The sequence below is a fragment of the Aotus nancymaae genome, unplaced genomic scaffold (assembly GCF_030222135.1).
Source record: "Aotus nancymaae isolate 86718 unplaced genomic scaffold, 86718_ANA_hifiasm-v0.15.2.pri h1tg000108l, whole genome shotgun sequence".
In the NCBI taxonomy this organism is placed as follows: domain Eukaryota; kingdom Metazoa; phylum Chordata; class Mammalia; order Primates; family Aotidae; genus Aotus; species Aotus nancymaae.
Window position 1 is genome coordinate 10911759 of NW_026988523.1, and position 25837 is coordinate 10937595.

Below are 25837 nucleotides of genomic sequence, written 5' to 3' on the forward strand. Positions count from 1 at the left end.
ATCAGAAACCATCCTGCTGAGATTGGCTACCCCACCTCATACAGAGTAACCCAGGTTAGGTAAGACAGTGCATGTACATTGAACCAGAGACTTCAGGCCATCCCCCAACCCAAGGTGGTTTCTGGCCTGAGGTGGGGTCCATTCGAGTGAGGAACGCACAGCAGAGGACATGGGCTGTGCGCTCAGAGGAGAAGCTGACTGTCCCTGGAGGGTGTCCTCCGAGTCCGTATGTGAGTCCTGTTGCAGAAGGAGCCGCTGCTTCTGACGTGTGCCTCGCGCTTCAGCCGTGGCAGGCCATGGTCCTCCTGAGTGTGGACTTTCCTTCTGTTGTAAGAGGGATGCCTGGTGGCTCTGAAACCTGTCCTGAGCCCCTCATCTCAGTGGCCAAAGCCCCCCAGGCCTGAAGCCGTGGTGACACTCTGGACCAGCGTGTGGGACCTGGCATTGTGACCTCAGCTGTTCCGTACACAAAGGGGTGGTCACCCTGCCCATACCTGGACCTGTAAGTTGCATAGGACAGTGGCCTGGTCCTGGGAGCTATTGTGGGGAGTTGAAGAACACGCTGGCCTCCTCCATCATGTTGGCCAAGAGGGCAGAATTGAAGAAAACAAATCTGGTAAAAGAGAAACATTGCTGGACAGGTTGGGGCCTCTCTGAGCTCCTACTGAATGGAGATGGTGGCGGGGGCAGGGGACACAGAACACTCCCATGAACCTCTGGTTTTTCTTTCTCTGTTCCGAGCATAAAGCAGCCTCTCAGTCTGAGAGAGGTGTGAGTAATCCCTGGGCTTGGGGTGGGAAGAAAGAGGCCTCTGCTGCCTCCCTCTGGGGATGAGGAGCACTGCCAAGGGAGCACTCCTCCCTCCAAGACCACTCATGGTTCCACGACCCATACCAGACCTGCCAGCAGCTAACCAGCAGGTCTAAGGCTCAAAATAACATTATTAGATAAATATCATTATCACCACAATTTTACAGATGAGGAAATGGGGGCTCAGAAAGGCTAAGCAACTCACCCAAATTGACCAAGCTAGTAGAGAGGACAGCTGCAATTAGAGCCCAAATCTGCCTATGGCCAAAGTCCTTGCCCTGGAAACACTTCTGGGCTCGCTCCTAGTTATCTTAAAGTGCTTTCTCCACATTGGCCCCTCCAGCAGGGAGAGGGCTGCCTGCTGAATGGGCAGGCACACGCCACAGGAAGGGGGCAGCACACCAAGATTTGAGTTGCCAGGAATCAGATCTGGGTGCCGTGGGGTCTGAGAGCCTGAGCCCATCAGCTAGGCAGGCAGGGTTGCATGGGGGTGGCGGGGGGGCGGGGTCCCCTTGCAAGGACCAGATGTTCTCCTCCTCAATCCTGATGGCTGCCAGCCTGAATCCCAGCCTCCTCTTTCTGCAGAGCAAGAACTACAAGGCAGTTTGCCTGGAATTGAAGCTAGAGCCAACCAAAGTAAGAAGCTCTTTTGAGGCCATGCCAGCAGCCAGGCCTGAGATCCGTGGGGAAGTGACGTGGAGTCAGGGGTCGTTCGCTGATCCTAGGGGTCAAGACCTGTCCCAGGTGCTGGGGGATGCACTGAGGCTTCTTGCTTTCATAGAACTTCACACTGTAACCAATCAGATACATACATGAACAAGGACTGATTCAGTAGTGTTACCTGCTCTGTTGGGAATCAAGACAGAGACATGGCTGGGTGACTGCTGTAGAGTGGGTAGTGGGGAAAGGCCTTCCTTTGAGCTGCTGAGAGTTGACAGACAAGGTGCTGGCCTTGCACAGGCAGAGAAGGAGCCTTCTAGGCAGAGGAGGCAGCATGCACTGAGGCCGAGGTGGGAATGAGCTTTGCTGTCCAAGGGACAAAAGTAGCTGAGGCCCCGGGGGCCAGGAGGAGGGTGGAACGAGAGGAGCTGAAAGAGGGAGGATAGAGGAACCTTCTGCACACGTGGGGCCACCAGCTTTCCCCCTGCCCTAGCCCTAAGGGAGGAACAGAAGCACAGGGGGATCTCTCCTGCCTCTGCACTTCCACCCTGCATCTGCAATTCCCAACAGTGTCTGTTCCTGTTTCAATCCACAGACGTTGGATTACAAAGCAGTCAAACAAGAAGGGCCGTTTGCCAAAGCAGGAGTGATGCAGGACCTAAAGGTGAGTGCATGAACTTGGAGGCATGTCTCTATTCCGAATCCCTGGAGAGTAAGTTTTCCCCAAATCCTCCATGCCTGTTTCCTAAATACAAGAATATCCTCTTACATAGGCACAGTACAATTATCAAAACCCAGAAGTTAAAATCCAGAAGTTAACCCAGAGACAACACTCATCTATAGCCCTTGTTCTAATTTCACCAACTGTCCCACACATGTATTTCGTAACAATGGAAAGGAGGCGTTTTCTGGTCCAGGGTCTGATCCAGGATTACACGTTGCCTCTAATTGCCATGTGTCTTTTCTATAATCTGAAACAGAACAGTTCTTTGTCTTTGGGGACACTGACAGTGACATTAATTTATTTTAATTTTATTTTCTGAGACAGGGTCTTTCTCTGTCACCCAGGTTGGAGTCCAGTGGTGCAAGCTTGGCTCACCGCAACCTCCGCCTCCCAGGTTCAAACCATTCTCCTGCCTCAGCCTCCTGAGTACCTGGGACTATAGGCACGTGCCACCACACCTGGCTAAATTTTGTATTTTTAGTAGAGACGAGGTTTCACCATGTTGGTTTCAAACTACTGACCTCAGGTGATCTGCCCGCCTCAGCCTCCTGAAGTGTTGGGATTACAGGCGTGAGCCACCACGCCTGGCCTGGGGACATTGACATTTGTACAGATTACAGATCACTTATGTTGTGGGATAACCCTCCATTAGGCTTTGTCTGGTGGATTCCTCGTGATAAGGCTCAGGCTGTGCATTTTTTGGCAGAGACACACGATCCCTGTAGGTCTCACTATCTTATAGTCTTTTTCAAACATTAATTAATTTTGAGATGGGAGGGTCTCGTTATGTTTCCCAGGCTGGTCTCAAACTCATTGGTTCAAGCAGTCCTCCCGCCTTGGCCTCCCACAGTGCTGGGATCGCAGGTGTGAGCCCGTGTGCCTGGTCTGTCCCATTGCCCAGCAACATCCCTCTTTCCTCTGTATTGGAAGTTTTTCTCAGAAAATGCCCCAGGATCTTTCCTTTCCTCCTGTTGCCGTTTTCCCCTCCATCCTAGATATTTCTTTCCTCCTCTTCTCCATTTTATTTCCTCAGAATGAACTCAGGGAAGTGAGAGAAGAGCTCAAGGAGAAAATGGAGGAGATAAAACAGGTAACAAGATGAGGCCTTCCATATCATGGAGCAGAAGCGTAACCTCGGGAAAAATGCAATGCTTACCTTTGAATAGTGAAGGAAAGCAGGAATCGCATGGAAAAACGTAACTCAGTTCCAACCCCCGGAGCACTTCAGCGTTCGGTTACTCACTTCTTGTTTGATGCCTAAACCCAAGTTTTGAGTGACTGAGGACTCCCTAAAGTGTCTCTTTGATAAGGGTGGGTGACGTCACGTTAGTGATGAAGCTGAGTGAGCGGGGCTGATTTGGGATTTAAATTTAGGGGCAGCCAGGGACCAACCCCATCTTCCTTATGCACCTCCCCTGAGCAAGCTGCAGAGCAGGAACCCTCTCATTTCTGTGATACAGCCAACCACCTGTAGCATCCTTAGGAAAACAGGCGAATAATCAAGCAAGAAAGTGTAATTGAAGCTGTGGTCTGCACCCAACAAGCAGCCTTGCAGTAGCCAGATCTACGCCGTGCCAAGGCTGGCGGCAGTGGTGGCTTGATGGTGCTCGCACCCTAGTCCCCTCACAGACCCCTTGAGAGAAAGTGGCTCTAACAGACCATTATTAGTCTGTGCCAGAGGAGCCGCTGCTGCCGTTTGCCTAAAATGCCCCGAAGACGCTGCAACTAACGTCAGTAATATGCTTTGTGCTTTGTCAAGCCATGCCTTTTTTCCTCGCCAGATAAAGGACATAATAGACAAAGATTTTGACAAACTTCACGAGTTCGTGGACATTATGAAGGTAAGCATTACTGAATGCCTTCACAGTACTATACCGGAAACTGTGGAAGAGACACCAGACCGTGCCTTCCAGGAGCGTATTATCTGCTAGTAGTCCCAAATTCCATTGCAAGAGAGAATTGCAAGCCAATTAATTGGTTGTTTGCTAGTTAAAGGCTTAGAGACGTGAGCAAGGAATACGGGTTGGAGTAAGCAGCAAAGTCCTTACAGAGAAAGTGAGTCTCAAGTTGAGCCTTGCACACTGCATTGGAAGCTTAATGCAAATCTCATCGAGAGCCCAATAAGATTCTATTTTAACTCAAAAAAAATTACTAGGATGATCTAGATTCTAGAGCAGTGATTGACAAAATGTGGTGTGTTTCAGAATCGCCTGGAACACTAATAAAACAGGGCCTGGCCTCATGTTCAGGTGGTCCTGGGTCCTTGTATCTTAGACAAGTTCCCAGGGGAAAGCTTGAGCAGCATAGACATAGAAGCATAAACAGGCAAAAGCTAATACGTACCCATTTTTCAAGAGTTGTAAGTGGAGAGTAGCCTTACCAGATATTGAAATTCATGATAAAAACCAAGTTATTAAATCAGCCCAAGGATAATCAAACACATGAACGAAATGGGATAGATAACACCTCAACAGTCTCTCTGCCCGGGGTGTAATGAGAATCACTTGTGAGGATTTTAAAACTCCTTTTACTCAGACCCTTTCCCAGAAGAACTGAATACAAATCTCCAGGGTGGGCCGGAGGTGCTTAAAACTCTGTTTCAATTTGGATGCTTGCCCGTGGATGGGAACCAGTTCCTAAACACGTTAGCAGCAGTTAGCTGCACGTTGACCGTGGCTGCACGGTAGAATCACCTGGGAAGCCTTGCCCTACACCCTCCGCATGTCCAGGCTGCACCTCATAACAATTAAGTCAGAAGCTCTTGGAATGAGGTCCAGGCACCAGTGGTTTTTAGTTGCCCAGGTGATTCCAGTATATACTTGAGGTTGAGAACCACAGCGCTATAGAATTTACAATATGATAAAGGTGATTTTTTGATGTCAGTGAGAAGGAAAGGATTTGGTATTAATATGAAAAGCATTGCTTGACTATATGAGGAAAAAACTTAATCCAGTTACCACTGTAAAGTGAAATGGCCTATGAAGTGATTTTAAATAATAAAAACCAATAAGAAATTTTAAGTAAATATGTAAATAGAAGTTCTAAATATAAATACAATGGAAGAAATTACAAAGGAAATATTGATATATTTGAGTATGTAAGATTTTTGGGTTTTCTTGAGACGGAGTCTTGCTCTGTTTCCTGGGCTGGAGTGCAGTGGCACAATCTTGGCTCACTGCAACCTCCGCCTCCTGGGTTCAAGTGATTCTTCTGCCTCAGCCTCCCAAGTAGCTGGGATTACAGGCATGCACCACCACTTCCAGCTAATTTTTTTGTATTTTTAGTAGAGATGTGGTTTTACCATTTTGGCCAGGATGGTCTCGATATCTTGACCTCATGATCCACCCTCCTCAGCCTCCCAAAGTGCTGGGATTACAGGCATAAGCCATCATGCCCTGCCCTATGTAAGAATTTTTAAAAGAATTATGACGGAAAAATCACTTACATTTACAGAATTAAAAAAACAGTTTGGGGGAACATTTTTCCACAAATATAAGCACAGGAAAAGGGTTTTTATCCATAACATATAAAGTTCACATAAACCAATAAGAACTAAGTGGGAAAACAGACAAGCATGTGAACAGACAATCCACAGAAGAGAATATAACTGAAAAGCAATAGACATATTTAAAAAAGGTCTGACCTCATGAATAACTAAATACATGCAATGAACAATCAATTATTATTTCATTCAAACAAACAAAATTTTAATTTGTGACAATTATAGTACAAGGCATAAATGCTCTTATACTGTTAATTAGAGTGCATATTTATACAAAACTGGAATATTATTAGACAATAGATATAAAAAATCAACCTCTTGATTTATCAATTCCACTTCTCAGAATTTAACCTATGAGAATAATCAGAAATGCCATCATGGGTATTGGGTATACATAAAAAGATGTTCATTACAGGATTATTTATAATAATAAAAATTTGGAAACCTCAATTTTCAACAGTAAGGGAATAGCCAAATAAATTATGGAATATTCGGTCAGGTGCGGTGGTTCATGCCTATAATCCCAGCACTTTGGGAGGCCAAGGCAGGTGGATCACCTGAGGTCAGGAGTTCAAGACCAGCCTGGCCAACATGGTGAAACCCCATCTCTATTAAAAATACAAAAATTAGCTGGGTGTGGTGGCAGGTGCCTGTAATCCCAGCTACTCAGGAAGCTGAGGCAGCAGAATTGCTTCAACCTGAGAGGTAGAGGTTGCAGTGAGCCAAGATGGCACTACTGCACTCCAGCCTGGGTGACAGTGAGACTCTATCTCAAAAAAAAAATTATGGAATATTCATATAATAAAAGTTAGGAACTATTAAAGATAATGTTTAGAAAGAATGTTTGTAACGAGAACTAAAAAAGCAAGATACAAGTAATATACATAGGCTGATCTCAGCTAGGTTAAAAAAAAACAACTCTTACGTAAATATACAGAAAAAAGACTGGAAAGAAATATACCAAAGGGATTCATAGCAGTTATTTCCGGATCAGAATATTCATACTTTTATATCCCTCTGTATTGTCCAAATTTTCTACAAAGGGCATGCATTAATTATTTCTCTATTAAAATCCAAACAAAGTAAGTGTTTTGTTGGTGGGGAGGTGATTTCAGGCAGGGGAACAGCTTGAGCAGGGCAGGAGGCAGGAGGAGCGCGTTGTGTACGGTGGTCAGCAGGGAGGTCAGTCATGAAGTGGGACCACTGGGGGAAACCGTGAGGAAGAAAAAAATGAATGGGCACAAAGGCTGTAGGTAATGAAGGACATGCATTTGAAAGACATGCAGACAAGCTAGGACTTGGTTCTGTGAGCATCACTCGGCCTCTGGAGATTCTTGATTAAAGAACATGCTGGGAGCAGCACTTCAGAAAGCTTAGCCCGGCAGGTGTTTGTTTGCAAGGCGGCCTGGGTGGGGCCCTGGGAGCAGGTGGAGATGTCTGGCAGCAAGAACACTAGAGCAGGACCAGGTGTAGGGGAAGAAGAAAAAGAGTGAATCTGAAAGATGCAGTGGATGAAAAAATAACAGTTCTTGTTGACTGATTGAATATAGAGACTAAAGTCTCGAGAGGGAAGCATCCGTGATGACCTCAAAGTTTAATCTGGATGATTAGAAGAAAGTGTTAACAATGACAAAGACAGTGGGGGAGATAGAGCTAGCTTGGGAAAACGAAATCAGTTTGGAACATGATGATTTTGAAGGGGTATGTGTTGGTGAAACGTGTAAGAATATGAGACATTTCGACTCTGATGTTTTGGACCTACGGGACATTGACCTCAAGGACATTTTGACTCTATGAATACAAATATTTTATTCAAATTTGTACTGACATTTAAAAATGCTTTTCAAGAAGATATTTTATGAAATCATCTCTATGCAGACAGTGTAATTTCTTGATCAGTTTTTACAGTAGATCAATTAAACTGTTACCAAACCTTTCATTTTTAATGAAAATTATTTTAGTGGAACAAATTGTTTTTATTTCTATTTTATGACAACCCAAACCTGTTTTTGTCTGTGACAAACATTGTCAGTTACAGCTTCTATCATCTTAGAATTTCTCTCATGTCCACTATTTCCATTCAGTTTGCCCAGGTCAAATTTCATAGATCAAAACTTCGTCCAGATTTTATTATTCTCTCTGTTCCGAGTGAGTAATACATGTGATGTGTCCCTTTAGCTGCTGTCAGTTTTGCTTGTTACTGACCATCTTTGCCAGGAATTAGGTAAAAGATGAAGCAAACGCAAATACACAGGCTCTGTTGCATGGGAAGGGTCAGAACATTGCAGTCAAAGTGTCTTTGGGGTCACAAGATTGGTCTTTTTGGTTCCATCATTTTATAGGCATCCAACCAAGGTGAGCACTGGTTTTATCCGAAGCGTGACATCAGGTAAAAAGGGGCTGGTCTCTGGCTCACCTAGAGACTTCAGAAAAGTCCCCTAACGTCTCTGCCTGTGCCTTAGTCTCATCGGGGAATGGGGAGAAGGGGAGAAGTTGTACATGTCATGGACACTCCAAAAGCCACCTCACCCAAGTCTAGTGAGGATTCTTGAGGAAGTAAGAGGCAGAGTGGTTTGCAGAGAGGCGGGAGGAAGGTATTTCCAGAGCTCTTCAGAATGAAGATGCTAGTTCTGAATTCTCTCTGGAAGGAAATGCAGAAAGACATGGATGAGAAGATGGACATTTTAATAAACACACGGAACGATCAGCTGTAAGTGTAACCTGCGCCTGTGTCTCCTCATCCCTGAAATGTCTCCTCCCTTCGCTTTGCTGAATGGCTTTGGGGTTTGGAGGCTACGCAGACTCCTGAAGCTGTTTCGGCTCCTGCTGCTCCCAGGAGTCAGGGCCTTCCGTGGCGACCCGTGTGCTGGTTATTTCCCTGTCATGTTGGAAAATGTCTCCCCACCTTTCTGCCCTCCCCGGCCCTCCTCCCCACGTCCCCTTAGAGGAGGACCAAAAGAGCAGCAGGAACTGAGGCTGACGGGAAAGACTCGCAGAGACCCACAGCTCAGGCTCCAGAAAGTGGCCGGAGCCGGTGGAGCCGACGGAGCACCCTTTGCTCTTCACAAGAGGACGATGGCACCTCAGAAAGCAAAACGGGGCTCCCTGGATCCCCCGCATCAGTGCGGGACCTGCTGCATAAGTGAGGCCCTGCCCAAGCCCAGCACTGGGGCCAGACCCCTGGCTCCTCCTCCCTGGTGACTTCCCGGAGCTTGTGCCGTATCATAGTGAAGGGACAGGTCCGCCCCCTGCTGACCTCTGGACGCCACCCGAGCCTGGACCCTCCGTGACCTCCCTTTGCCATCTAGGCCTGTGGAGCCTCCTTAACCGTGACCATGCAGGACTTGACCCTGGAGGCGCCTGCCCCCCACCTGCACCCTCTTATTCTGTCCTTCCCCGTAGCAAGGTCAGATGAGGTGCCTCGCAGGCTGCCCTTGACCAGGGGAAATTGATCTTTCTTGTGCCGTTTCTGTCCTCTGCAGGAGAAATGTTTGTTGTGTGTCGTAAAGAACAACTACAATCAGGGGTAGGTAGCTCCATACAAGAGGTGCCTTGTCTCAGTCGGGCGCCTTGTTGTCCCCAAGGGCATGTGCTCCAGCCGCATTCACATCACACCCCTCCTGAGGCTGTGCAGGGAGTAGGGGCTGTGAGCAGACGCTGCCACCCAGCACAGCCACTCGGTCGTAGAGGACGTGGCACCAGGAAGGAGGATTTGGGTCGCCCGGCCTAGAGGCAGCTGCCTGGGGCTCCCACGGTGGGGAGGGTGCGCCTCGGAACTGACCTTGCCTCAGGTCCTGCCCTTTCTCCCCATCCAGCGGGAAATACTCACACGAGGTCTGGGCACCCTTTTCACCCTTGGCTTCTGGAGCTGCCTTCTGATTTATCTGTGCCTCAGCCCTGCTGACACCGAATATGTGCTTCCAACCTAGCGCAGCCGCAGAGGCGCTCAGCAGTTCCGGTTCCTCACCTCACCCTCCTTGAGCTGCACAGTCAGGGCTTTTGTCCTCTGAAATACCACCCCTACCAGGCCTCCATTGGAGATTAAAAACCTTCATTGAAAGTTAAAGGGGATGTCATGATTTTGAGCACCAGTCTAAAACTTGAGTGTGTGGACGTCGCTTCTTTTTGGTTCTGTATCAGTGTATTTCAGACTCCAGCCCCTCCCCTTGATTCCTGACGGACTGGTGGGAAAGTCCATCTTAGTCATCTTAGGGTCCTCCCAACCACCACCTCCCTCCATTCCACCTGGGTCTGCAAAGGCCCCAGGTCTGAGCATGGGGAGGGCCCCTGATGACAGCAGACATCAGTCTGTATGGTCTCAGGAGAGACCTCGCTGCCTGGCCCGCCTGCTCCCTCCATGTAATCAGCTCTCACCTGTGCATGGGGCTCAGGTGTCTTGGGTGACACAGGGAACCCCTGGGCTGCGAGTCCTGCCTGCCCCTCTCCCCTGAGGTCTTGTCACCAAGCAGGACTCAGGCCCTGCTGCTCATAGGAACTGGGTGGCTTTCTTGGGTTATGGGGATCCATCCCTCTCACCCCCTTGAAGGTTTCCTCTCCCTCCCTCCACCCCGAAAGGGAACATTCCTTCAGAGGCCTCAGGTTTTTACAAAGGTGGAGGGGAGCCAGTGACCACCCAACCTCCTGGGCCATGCTGTGCCTTCCCCAAAGTCCCAGACTGAGGGAAGGTGAAGCTTGACTGCCAGCTTGAAATGACAGTAAAGAAGATACAGAGCAGTGTTCCATAAACTGTCCTGCCCTGGGTGTGATTCTTTGGCTTCAATTTGAAGGAGGAGGAATTCATGAGGGTTCATATTTTATTTCACACCAGTTCCTCCTTGTTTCATCTCTTTGCTAAGCTGGCTGCTTCTACAGTCTAATCAATAGTTGGCCAAGTTCTCTTTTTTGGAATTTGATTTTTTTATTATGTTTAATTTTGTGGGTGAAATGTATATTTAATAGTAGTGAAATATACACTTAATAGTAGGTGTCTTTATTTATGGGGTACGTGAGATGTTTTGACAAAGGCATGCAAGGTGAAATAAGCACACTGTAGAGAATGGGGCATCCATCCCTTCAAGCATTTAACCTTTGAGTTGCAAATAATCCAATTACACTCAAAGTTATTCAAACTGTATGGTTGTGACTGTAGTCACCCTGTTGTGCTATCAAATAGTAGGTCTTATTTATTCTACTATGTGTACCACTTAACCATCCCTACCTGCCCCCCAAGCCCCCCACTGCCCTTCCCAGTCTCTGGGAACCATCCTTCTACTCTCTATATCCATGGGTTCCATCGTTTTCATTTTTAGATCCCACAAATAAGTGAGAACATGTGACGTGTGTCTTTCTGTGCCTGGCTTATTTCACTGAACATAATAATTTCCAGTTCCATCCACCCTGTTGCAAATGACAGAAGTTGATTCTTCTTATGGCTGAATAGTGCTCCATTGTGCATGTGTACAATGTTTTCTTCATTCTTCTGTTGAGGGACACTGAGGTTGCTTCCAAGCCTTGGCTATTGTGAACAGTGCTGCAGCAAACATGGGAGTGCAGCTACGTCTGCGATAATTGATTTCCTTTCTTGTAGGTACGTACCCAGCTTGGGACTGCTGGAGCTACGGTAGCTCAATTTTTAGTTTTTTGAGGAGCAACCTCCAAACTGTTCTCCGTAGTGGCTATACTAATTTACATTCCCACCAACGGTGTACAAAGATTCCCTTTTCTCCGGGTCAAGTTCTTAGTGGCTGCAAAGTAATGAGCAATGCATTTGGTGCTTCAGATAAACGTGAAAAAGCAAAACTCAAAACACACATAGGCCTTATATGCAAGGAGCTCATAGCTTTAAAGGCAAGATGGCAAACATGCAGAATAACAATATGGGCCGTGTGGAAATCAGTACAGTTGTCATCAGCATGTGATGGAAGCAGGAATGGATCCGAGATGGGGCAAAGGAGAAGGGTGGGCAGAGCTCCGTATCAGTTCCCTATCGCTGCTGCCGCAGATCACCACACATTTAATGGCTTAAGACAACAAGACATGGACCTAACATGGGTCTTCTTAGACTCAAATCAAGGTGCCAGCGCAACTGCATCCCTTCTGGAAGCTCTAGGGGAAAATCTGCTTCCTGGCCTTCCCCGGCTTCTGGAGGCCACCTGCCTTCCTTGATGGCCCCTCCCGTCTTCGAGGCCAGCAATGGCTATGGGGCCTTTCTTGTGTCTCTTCACTCTGACAGACTCTTCTGCCTCTTGCTTTCCTGTTTAAGGACCTTTGTGATTACACTGAGCCCACCTGGGTAATCTGGAATAACCTTTTATATTAAGGTTAGCCAATTAGCAACCCTAATTCCCCTTTGCCATGTAACATAACATATTCACAGGTCCAGGGAATTAGAACACAGACATCTTTGCAGGACATTGTTCGGCCCACCATCTTTGCAGGATTTCCCAGACTCTGTCCCTTGACTACCAAGCCTCCAAACACTTGGGAACACTGCACGTTCACTTCCTTGCTGTGATGGTTTTAAACTAGGCCTACAAATTCTCTGATACTCCTTTTATACTCTTTCCTTCAAGAGGAACCCAGTTCCTCTCCCCTCAAGTGTGGGCTGGACAGAGTGACTTGCTTCTGATGAATGGAACATGGCAAAAGAGATGTGTATTCTGAGGTTAAGTCATTGAAGATGTGGTGGCTTCCGTCTCACTCTCTCTGGGACACTCATTCTGGGTGAAGCCAGCTGCCGTGTTTAAGGACACCCAAGCAATCCTACAGCGTGTTGTTTCAGGGCCTCATCATCCTGTCAACTTCAACACAGCCGAAACCAAACTCCCCGCTGCGTCCCCAAACCCTTCTCTGCCTGACTTGCTGACGGGAGTCCTTGTCCTTCCAGTTCTCTGACAGCTAGAGCACAGGCTGATCTCCGGCCAAAGGCTGGACCTCATCCCCCCACAGGGCTTTCATCAGCCTGTCCACTTGGTGCCCTGGACGAGGCGTTCCTGGAGGAAATCTGGAGTGCTGAGGAGCTCAGAGCCCGCTGCCCTGAGCAGCTGGCCCCAGAGCTCCTCTGGTTATATTGAGGACTTCTGAGAATGTAGGTGAAGTACCTGTTGCAAAGCTTCCCCGTTTCACTTCAATCACTTCCTCCAAGACATATTTTTAATGGCTTCTTAGGGCCTTTTTCTAAGAGATGAGGGTGAAAAAAGAGACTGTGAAGTCCTTAAGGGCAGAGACTGTGTAGAATTCATTAATGATGCCCTGCCCCTGCCACTCGGTGGCTGTGCGGCTGTGCGGCTGTGGAGAGCATGTCCTTTTTCTGCCCTTGGCACCACGTTAATCATTAAAGCTTCACATCTTCTCAGCCTCCCATACATAGCAAATGAGCGAACAGGTCCCATGGAGTCTTTAACCATTTCAAGTGCTTATTCCTGAATTCCTCCCTCTCCCATACACACTCTAATCCAAGCTCTTGGTGTCTGGGTCCTGAGCTGTATCCAGCAGCTTCTGACCTAGTCCCCTCGACTCCAGGAGTTTCTTCTCACAGCCTGGAACCCATTGTCCAGGCCACCGCCAGAGATTTCCTCCCTAACTGCTACTTTATGCTCCAACTCACCCTCTTGCTCAAACACCGTCCCCACAGCCGATCACTTATGGGATTGCAGACATAACTTTTTAACCTGCTGTTCAAGGTCTTACATTTCCAACGTTGACTTATTTTTCACCTTTTCTCCCCCGTTCCTATCTGTAAACACCACATTCTAGGGGCCCAAATGTGCCCTTCACATTCCCACGACTTTGCCTTCGCTCCCCTTCTTCTCTGAGCTCCAGGCAGCTCCCGTCATCCCCGCTGCCCTCTGCTCTCACAGCTCCCCAGGGGCCCAAGGACTAGGTCACTCGGCCATGCAGAGGCGTTTCCCACCTTACTGTTCCAGCCTGCATATGCCTTTCCTCTCCATGCAGATGGTGGTTTCCAGAGGCAGAGCTTATGCTGTCTTCATCTTCATCCTCAGCATGGAGGTCAGAACCCTACGCTTGGCAGCGGCTGAGGAAGCATTTTGTGGTGGGACTCGTGTTGCCTAGCCTGAGGGATTCACATGTTGGCCCTCCTGACCCACTCCTGCCCACCTGGCTCTTGGCCTTGGCACTGTGGACGTGCCTAAGGGTCCCGGGGTGCCAATAGGGGTCTCCTGTCACATGGAGCCCTCCGGGACTGAGCAGGTTTGGGGAAAATCCCAAAAAAATTCTCCTTACTATCCAGTTTCCATCCCAGATAATGTCTGGAAATACACATCCATCACTGTGTCTGTGCCAGGCTGGCTGACTTGATGAGTGAGGCTGCTTCCAGCCTATGTGGGTGCCAGTTTTAAGAACGGAAGCAAGGTCATCAGGGAAACCGAGCTGCCACGATCTGCTGAGGCGCTGTCTTCTTTATGTAAATGATGCTGCAGCTCTAATTCAGTGCGGAGGGCTGGTGGCAGTGATCTCTGCCGTCCCCATCCCTTGACCTTACCTAAGCTCCCTCATGCCCCAGTCCCACATCACCCAACTCGTGGGCGACAGGACAGCTGTGTGTGTTTCGGGGCAAGCTTGCCTGGCTGTCAAAAAGCTGTTTTGTGTGCCCCTGGGGAGGGACCCGGGAGCCACCGCCAGGTGTTCCTGCTGACGCTGCGCATGGGCCAGCTTTCCTGGCAAGCTTGTGCTTTTTCTGTAGGTCTCAATGTCACCTCCTCTGGAGCAGAATGATACTTGACTTTGTCTCTTCTCCTACAAATGCTATTCCTGTCCTGCGGACAGAGCAGTGGGGGGCATCTCCCTGACCCAGCCCCTACTTCTGTGCTATGGGACCCTGCCCTCCTGGACAGAATCAGGAGCCAGCTGGCTGGGCCAGGGTGGATGCCCAACCGAGCTCACCCAGTTGGATTCCTTTCCCTGGGGATTTGGAATTGGAATTTGGTGAGAGCTCAGTTGGCCCCACAAATGAAGATGTGTAACTGGGAGCTGGGTTGCCATCTGCCACCATTAGCTGAAGATGCAGAAAAAGCCGGTTTGTAGGAGAAGAAAACCAGTTAGCAGAAGGAGAAGACTGAAGTGGAGGAGGGGAGGGAAAGGTCCTGCAGTGCAGAGGGGTCTGCAAGAGCCAAAACTCTCCGGGCCCCAGGCCCTCTTGGTCCAGTTGTAGCTCCTGCCTTAGCTCTGAGGGCCTCCTGGCCTCTTGAACTGTATCACCCATTCCTGTTTAGGCAGAGTTGGCTTCTGTTACCACCAAACAAGGCTTCACTAAGGCCACACAGAAGAAATCTTGGGAGATGGTCCAGTCAGGCTCTTCCATTTACAGGCGAGGGGTTTGAGGTCCAGAGGCGTGAGCGAGGCGCCCTGCCTGGTGGTCAGGCCGAGACTGTAGCGCAGGTTTTCTGACTCCTGGCCCGGCACTTGGCTCTCTTTGCCCTGTTGGGGCTGGCAGCGCTTTCAGGGATAGCAGGTGAGGCAGCGGAGCTCAGAGGTCACAGCCAGCCGGATCTGGATGCAAATCGGTGGGTGCTGCAGACAAGTCACTTGGCCTCTGAGACTCAGCATTTTCCTCTGGAACGTGGAGGTGATGACATCTAATTAATAGGAGTGTTGTGAGAATTAAATGAGTATATATGGAGGGATTTGATTTTTTAGTTACTGCTCTGTCAACGGTAACCATGAGGTCAGAGTGGCCTTTCCAGGATCAAAGTCCTTCAATTCACAGACTGTTTCCTGACACATTGACTAACATTCGTCATGGCCAGGCCTGCAATGAAATGGGTTTTTATCTACCTCAAAAAATAAACAAATGACCTACAGCTCTTTTGGAAGGAGGTAGGAAATTAAACAACAGGAACATGTGAGTGGTGTGGGGGTCAGGACTGGCTGTTCCAGAGGACGGGGTGGGTCCCTTGTAACGCAGCATCTCACTCCTGTCACCCTGGGGGCCACTGACAACAGAGTGAGGTGTAGCTGGCCTGCCCCAGCGCTCCCACAGGTAACAGGTGCGGCAGCCCCGGGGCCCTGACTCAGGTGGTCATCAGAGAGATGTGAGGATGAGTCATCTGGGAGCAATTAAGAGGGGAGGCCCAGGAGGAGGCCAGCCTGCGTCATCCACCCCTTCACTGCCATGGCCCTGGCACAGTGCCCACTCATAGTGTCCCTTCTCCCAGGTCACAGGCCACAGGCCAGTCCAGAAGGTGGCTGAGGATGGGCTCAGGCATCCAACGCTTCTGATTGGAGCCCAGATCCATCTCTCTTAGACTCAGTAGCTCTCAGGATCCCCTAATTCCATGGCAACGGGCTGCCCACCCACCTTCCCAAGGGCTGCTACCCCGACTCCCCACAGTCTAGTCTCAGTGAGCTGAAGCTGTCCTTTAAAAACATAAGTTAGAACATGTCACTCTTCAGCTCAGAACTTTCCAGAGTTTTCCCATTTTTCTCAGAGCAAAATGCAAAGTCAATGGCTCACAGAGCGCTACAGGATCTGCCCTGCTGCCTTCCCCACTCCTAACCCCAGACAATATTTCACTCCCACTTTCTAGCCATGCTGGTTTCTCTGTTTTTCTTCAAACACAGCACATATCCTCTTGCCTCAGGGCCTCTGCACTTACAAATACATCCTCCCCAACCTCCCCCACCACTAGAATTCCCAGTCCTCCAGCTGGCCAGCTCCCTCGCCTCCAAGTTACCTTCTCAGTGGCCCATTCCTTATGGTCACATGCAAATCACAATGGCCCCAGCCCCAGCATTCCTTATCTTTCTTACTCTGCTTTATTTTTCTCTCCAGCACACCCATCACCAACTCACATACTAAGCAGTTTACTCATTTGTTTACTGTCTTTTTCTATGAGAATCTAAGCTTTCTGAGCGTGGAGGTTTTGCTTCTGTCACTGCTACATCCCAGGGCCCAGAACAGTGGCAGGATCTCTAAGCACCTGTCGAAAGGCCAGGGGGACATCAAGAGACTGGGCATGGCGGGTTCTGCGCTAAGAGCTTTTCCAACATTATTTCATTTGATACTTATAACAACCCTGTGAAGTCACTCTGTCATTCTATGAAGCCATTTGAACTGCCATTGTTGCCATTTTATACAGGATGAAATAGACTCGAGAAGGTGATGAAAGAAATCTGTCCAAGGTCACAGGATAAGTGGCAGAGCTGAAATTCGAACCCTAGCATTCTGACTTCAGAACCTGTTCCCTCAACAGTCCGGCTTCTCTCAATGTGGTCCCTGGCCCGGCAGCATCAGCACTGTCTGGGAGCTGGTGGGAGATGCAGCTTCTCAGGCTCTATCCCAGACTTACTGAATCCGAACCTGCGTTTTCACAACACTTCCCAGCTGAGTCCAGGGCACACTGAAGTCACCACTGTAAGCATGGGGTCTGCTGTATGGAAAACAGAGGGCAGCCCACAGCCTGGGGGTCATTCCCCTGCCATTACCCACCCCGCCATTCCCTCTCCCTTATCTGCTGTTGCAATCCTGAAGGAAGCTGAAAAGGGTCTAGTGCAGGCAGTGAGGCTTTAGGCTTCCTCTCCAGCTGCCCGTGGGCCTCTGCGGGAGGCCCAGATTTCCTGTTGATCAGTGAAAGCTCAGCCCCTGCCTCTGTGCGGGAGCCAGGCCTGTCATGGACAGGGCTGTTGGAGAAAACGCTCCCGTTCACGTAGGGAGCAGCAGGCTGCACGTCTCAAAAGCACGCAGAGAGCCCATTTGACATCAGAGGGACAGCGCTGAGCCTGGGCGAGAAGCCATTTCCACTTGACACTTTCAGGCACTTGGACTAGGAAGGCTGTGAAAACGGAAACGAAACCTACTCTCATTTAGGTTATTTATGCCCAGGAGCCCACCCTGACGCTCATTTTATCACCAGGAGCCACCTTCGGTCTTGACATTCACTGAGGAGTGGACCTGGAATAAAACCAGACATCCCCATTCCCAGTCTGTCCCAAGCCCTACAAACACAAGCCTGCTTATGTGTAAGCCCAGGCAGGCAAACGGCGACTGTGAGAACGCGCCAGCAGAGGGCGCTGGGGCCCCACCAGTCCCTGCCCACTGAACTCTCCACAAGGAAAAGCGGCAGGACAAACAGACCAGACTAGAAGTCTAGACCTGGGTCCCACGCGGTGCCACCACGACTTCCTCTTTGGAATTTTCAGGGGGCCTCAGGAAGACTGACACCGCTGATCTGTGCCTACAGGAAAGTCAGTGGCCCCTCACAGAGGGATCAGTTCCAAAAGCCCACCCCAAATCCAGTATTTGGAACTCACAATAAAGAGACTTCCATTCATTCCTTTATTTTCTTAACTTGAGCCCTCTTGTGGGCTCAAGTGATCCTCCCTCCTGGGCCTCCCAAAGTGCTGGGATTATAGTTGTGAGCCATTATACCCAGCCTGTTTGCATCTTTCAATGAGTATCCAAATTAACCTCTAATTGCTAAGTTCCCAGGCAGTGGGCTGGAGGGGAGTGACAATTTCAGGCTGTGCTGAGGATGGTGTTTGAAAGCCTTGCTTTCAGTACCGAGCGGGTAGGGGGTGGCACTCTCTCAGTCTCTTAAAGGGGCTGACAGGAGCAACTTCTGAGAGTTAAGGGCTGGGATGGAAAGGTAATTGGCAAGCAGGGGGCTTGCAGATCAGGGGTAAGTATCTCTGGCAGTTTTGAGTGACCAGTGTTATTCTGCATGTGTGCTTGGGTGAGGCTGGAGAGAGGTCAGTTCAGGGAAAAGGCTGGAAGCCAGAGAACTGCTGAGCCAGGAGAAAGTCCTCAAGGCAATGGGGCCCCCACCTGATAGTCCTCCCCGTGCAGCATGGGTCTCCAGCATTTGGCACCGCAGAACAGATGGCTGTGCTGCCGAATTGCCCACACAGCAGTTCCCTGCGGTCAGGAGACTTGTCAAAGTCCTGCCTCACCGGCTGTGGGCGGGGCTCTGGGGGCCTGGGTCTTTCCTAAAGAGGAAAGGCCAGTAGGTAGGAGGTGAGCAAAGCCTCACAGGCCCGGGGAGGACAGTTGTGCCCGGGGCTATGCAAGGACAGATTCCCGTTCCCACCACAAGCCAGGTTTCCCCATGGCACTTGCTGCTACAGACCTCCATTAGGACGAAACTGAGTCATCCTGCACATGGTCCCCCTGCTCTGCCTCCCAGGGGATCCCAATTCAGAAGCCCCCCTGCTTGCTGTTCCTTTGAAAAGTTGTGCTGGCTGTGCAGGAATGGGGCAGGGGAGGAGGAAACCAGCTTGCTCACCAGGCCTCGGAGGGACAACAGGAGAATCTGGGTCCTTGTCATGCAGAATGTAAACCTGAGATTGCCCTGCCTCGGCCATTGTGCTCTTGCTAATGCTGCGTTCTCCAGAGGAAGCATTCCTCGGGTCACCTCTCAAGTCCTGGCCACCAAAACTAATCCAGCGTGACAGAGGTAAAAACAGGGGTATCTTTAGAGTGCGAGGATGGCAGGGAGGATTCTAAAGTGCTGATGTCTTGATCTGGCGGGGGGATATGGGTGTGTACTAAGTGTAAAAATTCATCAGACTGAACATGTGAAATGATGCAGCTGCTTTGGAAAACAGTTTGGCATGGAGGCCGGGCGCAGTGGCTCATGCCTGTAATCGTACCACTTTGGGAGGCCGAGGCGGGTGGGTCACCTGAGGTCAGGAGTTCGAGATCAGCCTGGCCAACACCGTGAAACCCTGTTTCTACTAAAAATACAAAAATTACCTGGGATTGGTTGTGCGCGCCTGTGGTCCCAGCTACTCGGGAGGCTGAGGCAGGAGAATCACTTGAACCCAGAAGGCAGAGGTTGCAGTAAGCCGAGATCACTCCACTGTACTCTAGCCTGGGAGACAGAGTGAAACTCTGTCTCCAAAAAAAAAAAAAAAAAAAGTAACATGGAGTTAACAGGGAGTTACTGTAGGACCAAAAAAATTCCATTCCTATATAAACACCAAAAAAATGAAAATACATGTCCACACAAAAACGTGTGCCTGAATGTTCAAAGCAGCATTATTCATAACAGCCAAAATGTGGACACAGCTCAAATGTCCATCAGCTGATGAGGAATGGACACCTGAAATGCGGTATATCCACACAATAAATGGAGTGCCGACGCATGCTACAGCATGCATGAACCTTGAAAACAGGCCATGATAGAGGAACTAAAATTCGAGGACACTTTGTCAGATAAAAGGAAGGAAAGCTCCTGACATCAGAGTGAGGTCTCCAAATACCATTTCTCGTTAGAGGAATCAGAGCCCCTTGGGGAAATAAATGATTCTAAATTTGGGCAGAAAATATACAAAATAAGGGTGTGTCTAAAGGATTCCGAAGCCAACTTCAAGAGAGTCCCACTGGCCAAAATGGAGCCGCTTGGGCAGTAATGCAACAAATTGAAACGCATGAAATGTGTTAAAATCCATGCATTCATAATGACACTAAAAACAGTTCTGATTGTTCACTGTTGGAGGATGCTTGGACACCAATTCATTATTCTGAAAATGGTAAATAAAGGGAAGTAATTGAGCAGTTATCTTGGGTGTCAACTAACAGATAAATAATAATATCTGATTCTAGTATTCTTCCTTCACTTATAAACTGGAATACATCTATGAAAGAGGAATGCTGGAATCACATAGCACTAATTTGAAATGTTTAGTGAGCCGAAAGAGTCAAGCATCGATCATCTGTAGCACCTACTATCGTGGAAAAAGACAACCAGACATCTTTTGCTTCCTGTTTGAAGAATATCCCACCACTAAAATCAAACTTGAATCTGATTAAGCTCTACCTCCAAGTACCAATTTATAGGGAAGGAAGGGACGGACAGCATGTTAACCTACATGGTATGGAGGTAGCCAGCAATATTTAGACGGTGAACAAATTTGCAGGATAAACAACAGTATCTTCAACAAATAAATTGCAAAATAAAAAAGATGGAGGAGGCCAGGTGCAGTGGCTCACAAGTGTAATCCTAGCACTTTGGGAGGCTGAGGTGGGTGGATTACCTGAGGTCAAGAGTTCGAGACCAGCCTGGCCAACAGGGTGAAACCCCGTCTCTACTAAAAATACAAAAATTAGCTGAGCTTGGTGGCACGTGCCTGTAATCCCAGTTACTTGGGAGGCCGAGGCAGGAGAACTGCTGGAACCTGGGAGGTAGAGGCTGCAGTGAGCCAAGGTCGAGCCACTGCACTCCAGCCTGGGCCACAGTACAAGACCCCATCTCAAAAAAAAAGAGAGGTAACCTATAGACTAAAACAGACTAAAAGGTTATATCAGCCAGTTTGAACATCTGCATCTCATTTGTACCCTGATGCCAATTCTTTTTTTTTTTTTTTTTGAGACGGAGTTTCACTCTTGTCGCCCAGGCTGGAGTGCAGTGGTGCAATCTCAGCTCAACTCACTCCTCTGCCTCCCATGTTCAAGTGGTTCTCCTGCCTCAGCCTCTCAAATAACTGGGATTATAGGTGCTCACCACCACACCCAGCTAATTTTGTATATTTTGTAGAGGTGGGGTTTCACCATGTTGGCCAGGCTAGTCTCGAACTCCTGACCTCAGATGATCTGCCCACCTCGGCCTCCTAAAGTGCTGGGATTACAGGCATGAGCCACCTTGCCCAGCTCAAATTCCTTTTAAAAATTCACATAGGACAGTTTGAGACAATTGGGAAATTTAAATTCTAGGAATTATTGCTAATTAGTTTTGATGTGTAACAGAATAGTGGTTATGATACACAAGAAGTTCTTTTTGAGTGATTTGCTAAAACATTCACAGATGAAATAGTGTGATATCTGGTATTTGATTCAAAATAATAGAAGATGAACTAAATTGATGGGTGTGGGGATGGGGCTGGTTTGGCCATTGTTGGGGCAGGAGAGTGGGTAAGTTTGTAGTAATTCATGTACTGTTCTGTCTACTTTTGTGTATGTTCAAGTGTCCAAAGTTAATAAAGCTAAAACAAAAATATATAGAGATCAAAAAATATATATGATGTATAACAAAGTATTTCTCCAGAGAAACACAAACAACACGAAACAGATTGAGAATCCATAATTATGTAAGAACAAGATCTTTCTCACCTCATCTCAGCCAATTTTTCCATAACTAGGTTTTCTGGTAATGTGTGTTTCATAAACTGAGACTCTCAACTCATAGTCCAGAGAATTAAGCAAAAACTTAAAAATTACCAAAACCCAAAGAGAAAGAGTTGGATGCAGAAAAAAATATGGAAGATTTTGGGTCAGAAATGAGCAAGCATTCACACCAGAAGGTCCTCTGCTGAAGGCACGAGCCAGGCTGCAGATGTGCTGGTGACTGAGTTGAACATGAAAATAGCATGTCAGTCCAGCATCCTCCTCCCTCACAGAATTGGATGGTGGAGCCTGGTTCTCAGGACCATTGAACATTAAAACCACCTGGGGGCTGGGCACAGTGGCACACGCCTGTGATCCCAGCACTTTGGGAGGCCGACTCGGGTGGATTGCTTGAATTCAGGAGTTCAAGACCAGCCTGGGCAAGATGGGGAAAACCCTATCTCTACAAAACAAACAAACATCCCACCTGGGGAGCTCTGAAAGCATATGGATGCCCAGGCCATCCTGGACCAATTAAATCAAGATCTCTGCAGGAAGGAGGCCTGGGGCTTCTGTGGTTTCAAATGCTCCCAGGTGATTCTAACCTGTAGCCAGAGTTGAGACTCGTGGTGTTAGGGCAGGCAAGGTTGGGTTTAAGCTGGTGTGCCCACATTTAAAACAGCTGGGTGAACAAGCTGAGAAAGGTGGCAGCCACAGTTGGGTGAATGACAAATTGAGTTGATAGGTGAGACGCTGGGTGTCACCTTCAGTCTGTTTGCTGTGAGTCACCTGAGGTCATTTGGAGCCACTGTTTCCAATCTGAGTCATTTCTCTCTGGGACTCTGGGGTGTGGCTGAGATCCTAGTAGGCCAAAGGTTGAATGCTCTGGACTGAGCTGTGGGGTCCTATGGCTGGCAGGCTTTGGCAAGTGCATATCAAGTAAAAGGGTAAACAGCTGGTCAGCAGAAGCCACTGTCTGGATAAAGCTGGAGAAGGAAAAGTTGTGGGGTGCACAAAATTGGCCTCCTGCTTTATGCTGGGCTGTGAGTCAACCCAAAGTAACACCCAGCGGCTGAATGGGCAGTGCCAAGCCCAGATTCCATCTCCACGGCAATGAGATTCCTCCCCCAGGATCCGCGTCTAGCGCTCAATAGTGACTTTCATCCCTGCCACAGCAGAAAGTCAAACTGGCTAATTGGCAGGGAACGGAGAGATTTAAAGCAAATGTGCCAGGAGCCACGGATCCCTGGTAACCAGGGGGAGGGGGAGACACGTAGTTTCTAAGCAATCACGACACGTTATAGGAAACTGATTCAAGTTTCCCAAATTCTATTCTTAGGTATTAGCTGTGGCACAGAGCAAGGCCCTCTCCCCGCAACTTCCTTGCCAGTAGGGTGGGTGGGAGGGACAACTCCTTAGCAGGGATGAGTACTGCTTAACCTTCTATTTGTTCAGCTGGAGCCGATCACTTCCAGGCCATCTGGGCCCAGAGGGAAGGCACCTGCCCCCAACACGGGGTTTGTGACTGAGCTGGCCTTGCGTCATGCCTTCCTTCTGCTCCAGGTGTGACCCGCCCTTTCACCTCTTTGCCTGAGCCCCACCAGCTTTACCAGTTCTGCCCACTGAGCAGCCCACCACTGCTCACAGCACCCCAGCATGGGGGCTCCTCTTGCTTGGCCTCTTTCAGGAACTTCCCTTCTCAGGTGTGGCCTGGGACCTCTGCTTCTCTGGCTCCGGCCCCATAGATCCCAGCCACACTTATCTGCTGCCAGAAAATGAGAAGGCAAGGCTCTGTAACCAATCAATTAGCCATCTAGCCAAGGAGATACTGAAGACTCACAAAGAGCTTTGAGAGAGACCTATTTAGGAAGCAGGACCTGTAGGAGGCAGAGTGCTCCGGGTGTGACAGGGAAATCCGGGGGCTATGGACTCAGGACTGTTTCCTGAAAGAGGTGGGGTTGGATGAGGTGAGAAGGATGAGCATGATATTAATTTGGTGGTGGGAAGTGGTGGGACAGGGTGGCTGGGTGTATGGGGACCTGAAAAGAGGCAGGAATGAGTGTGTGCTGAGAACACTCATGGGTGGGGTGATACCCCAAATACTTAAACCCAGACCATTGCCAGAACCTGTGCAAGGTAGAACCTTTAGCTGCTGGGTTGTGGGGACACCTGGCCAGTGCTGGGAAAGGACCAGAGTATGATGGGCAGGTAGCCACGGGGTTGGGGGTCGGGGCTCAGGGAGCAGCTGTTTACCAACCAGTATGGAAGTGGTTCAATATTTTATTAACCATCAAGGACCCTAGAGTGTGCACTAATGGAATCCCTGCTGCAAACTCAGCACACCACTGCAGTGAGAGCTCTTGGTGGAAGTGACAGAGCTGACCTGGCTGACTTGTGCAGGAAATGGACATGGGGACGAGTGCAGAACTTAGCAGTCGGAAGGCTGGAGAACCGCACTGGGGAAATGGGCAGGTATCAAGGCAGGCCGGCAGCAGATGTAGACGCGGCCAAGCCGTAGCCACGCTGTGGTTAGGATACCGCCGCCGGGACTGCTGCCACAGGACGTGGGATGCTGCTCTCACAGATGGTCTCCCGGCCTAGCTACCATGGCCAAAAATAAGTTCTCTTCTGTCCCTGCACCTCAGCCTTCAAAGCCCCACTGGGCTGGGTGGGATGGGAAGGCTGCAAGCTCTGCAGGGGTAGGGGACAAGGGGGACACCTGGTTCCTTCCATTTCCAGAGGGGCTGATGGATTCCTGACAAGAGTCACTGAGGATTCCTCCCAAGTAGAGTGGGTGCTGGAAGCTGGACAGCCAAAACAAAGCAATAGCAACAAATGCCCATTCGATACTGGGGAAGCAATTGTGCTGATGGAAACAGCGGAACGAGCTAGTTTTCTCTTTAAACCTAGGAAATAAGGCCGGGTGCGGTGGCTCACGCCTGTAATCCCAGCACTTTAGGGGGCTGAGGCGGGTGGATCACTTAAGTTCAGGAGTTCAAGACCAGCCTGGCCAACATGGTGAAACCCGGTCCCTACTAAAAACCCAAAAATTAGCTGGGTGTGGTGGTGGGTGCCTGTAATCCCAGCTACTCGGGAGGCTGAGGCTGAGGCTGAGGCAGGAGAATCGCCATCACACCACTGCAGTCCAGCCTGGGCAGAGGGAGACTCCATCTCAAAACAGAAACAAAAACAAACAAAAAAAAAAAAGAAAGAAAGAAAAGCAAAAACAAATCTAGGAAATAGATGAATAACATCACCTCCCAGCTGAATAAGAGAGCAAAAGACTTTGTGGGTTCATCCTCCTGTTCCTCACGGGCAACACCTGCAGGGGTGGGGGTGGGGAGCTGCGTTCTACATAGACATTCAAAACTGTCTCAGTTCAGACCCTCCAGAGGAGTGCAGCTCCTATCTCATGCAGACGGAGAGGGTGGGGTGACTGCATCAGAGGTCCGGTCAGAACTTGTGAGATACAGTGAAATTTGACTGTGGCTGGTGGGTGAAGGGAGGTTTCATAGAAACGGTAGAATGGCCCATGCATATCCTCTGGGGACCCACAAACACCCTGAAATTGTATGCAAAAAGTTGCATGTGTGCACATGTATTTTTTCTGGAACAAGGTGAGAGCTTTTACTGAATCCTCAAACGAAAACAAGCGCTGCTCCAGAACATTTTCTAAACACTCTCATTACCTGACACCCCAAGGCTCGACGGCATGCTCTAAAGTATCCATTTCTGTCCTCATCCGTTCACGTGCAGCTCTTAATCCCACTTCCCAGCCTTCTGCCCTCTTCTGTCTCCTCTCCATGGTTAACACTCAAGCCCCAAACGCTCCTCCTTGCCACCCAGGGCCTGAGTCATACGTCTATCTGCTGAACTAAATATCTCTACTTGGATGTTTAAAAGGCACCTCAGGCCGGGCGCGGTGGCTCACGCCTGTAATCCCAGCACTTTGGGAGGCCGAGGCGGGTGAATCACGAGGTCAAGAGATCGAGACCATCCTGGTCAACAAGGTGAAACCCCGTCTCTACTAAAAATACAAAAAATTAGCTGGGCATGGTGGCGCATGCCTGTAATCCCAGCT

General features: G+C 49.1%; 1 protein-coding gene across 1 annotated transcript; it reads left to right on the forward strand.

Moving 5' to 3' along the window:
• The first annotated feature begins 577 nt into the window (after window positions 1-577).
• TEX35 (testis expressed 35) lies at window positions 578-10375 on the forward strand. The gene is made up of 9 exons (XM_064370633.1): window positions 578-616; window positions 1396-1446; window positions 2066-2134; window positions 3228-3284; window positions 3976-4035; window positions 8345-8403; window positions 8627-8843; window positions 9182-9217; window positions 10268-10375. Exons 1-9 carry the CDS (start codon window positions 578-580, stop codon window positions 10373-10375), a joined length of 696 nt encoding a protein of 231 aa, XP_064226703.1.
• Window positions 10376-25837: the final 15462 nt, after the last annotated feature.

Bases quoted from the DNA above. Each gene is read 5' to 3' on its own strand.
- TEX35 (XM_064370633.1), top strand. From the start codon at position 578: ATGTTGGCCAAGAGGGCAGAATTGAAGAAAACAAATCTG. The intron at 2,135-3,227 runs GTGAGTGCATGA...TTATTTCCTCAG, and splicing joins GAGTGATGCAGGACCTAAAG to AATGAACTCAGGGAAGTGAG. The intron at 3,285-3,975 runs GTAACAAGATGA...TTTCCTCGCCAG, and splicing joins AAATGGAGGAGATAAAACAG to ATAAAGGACATAATAGACAA.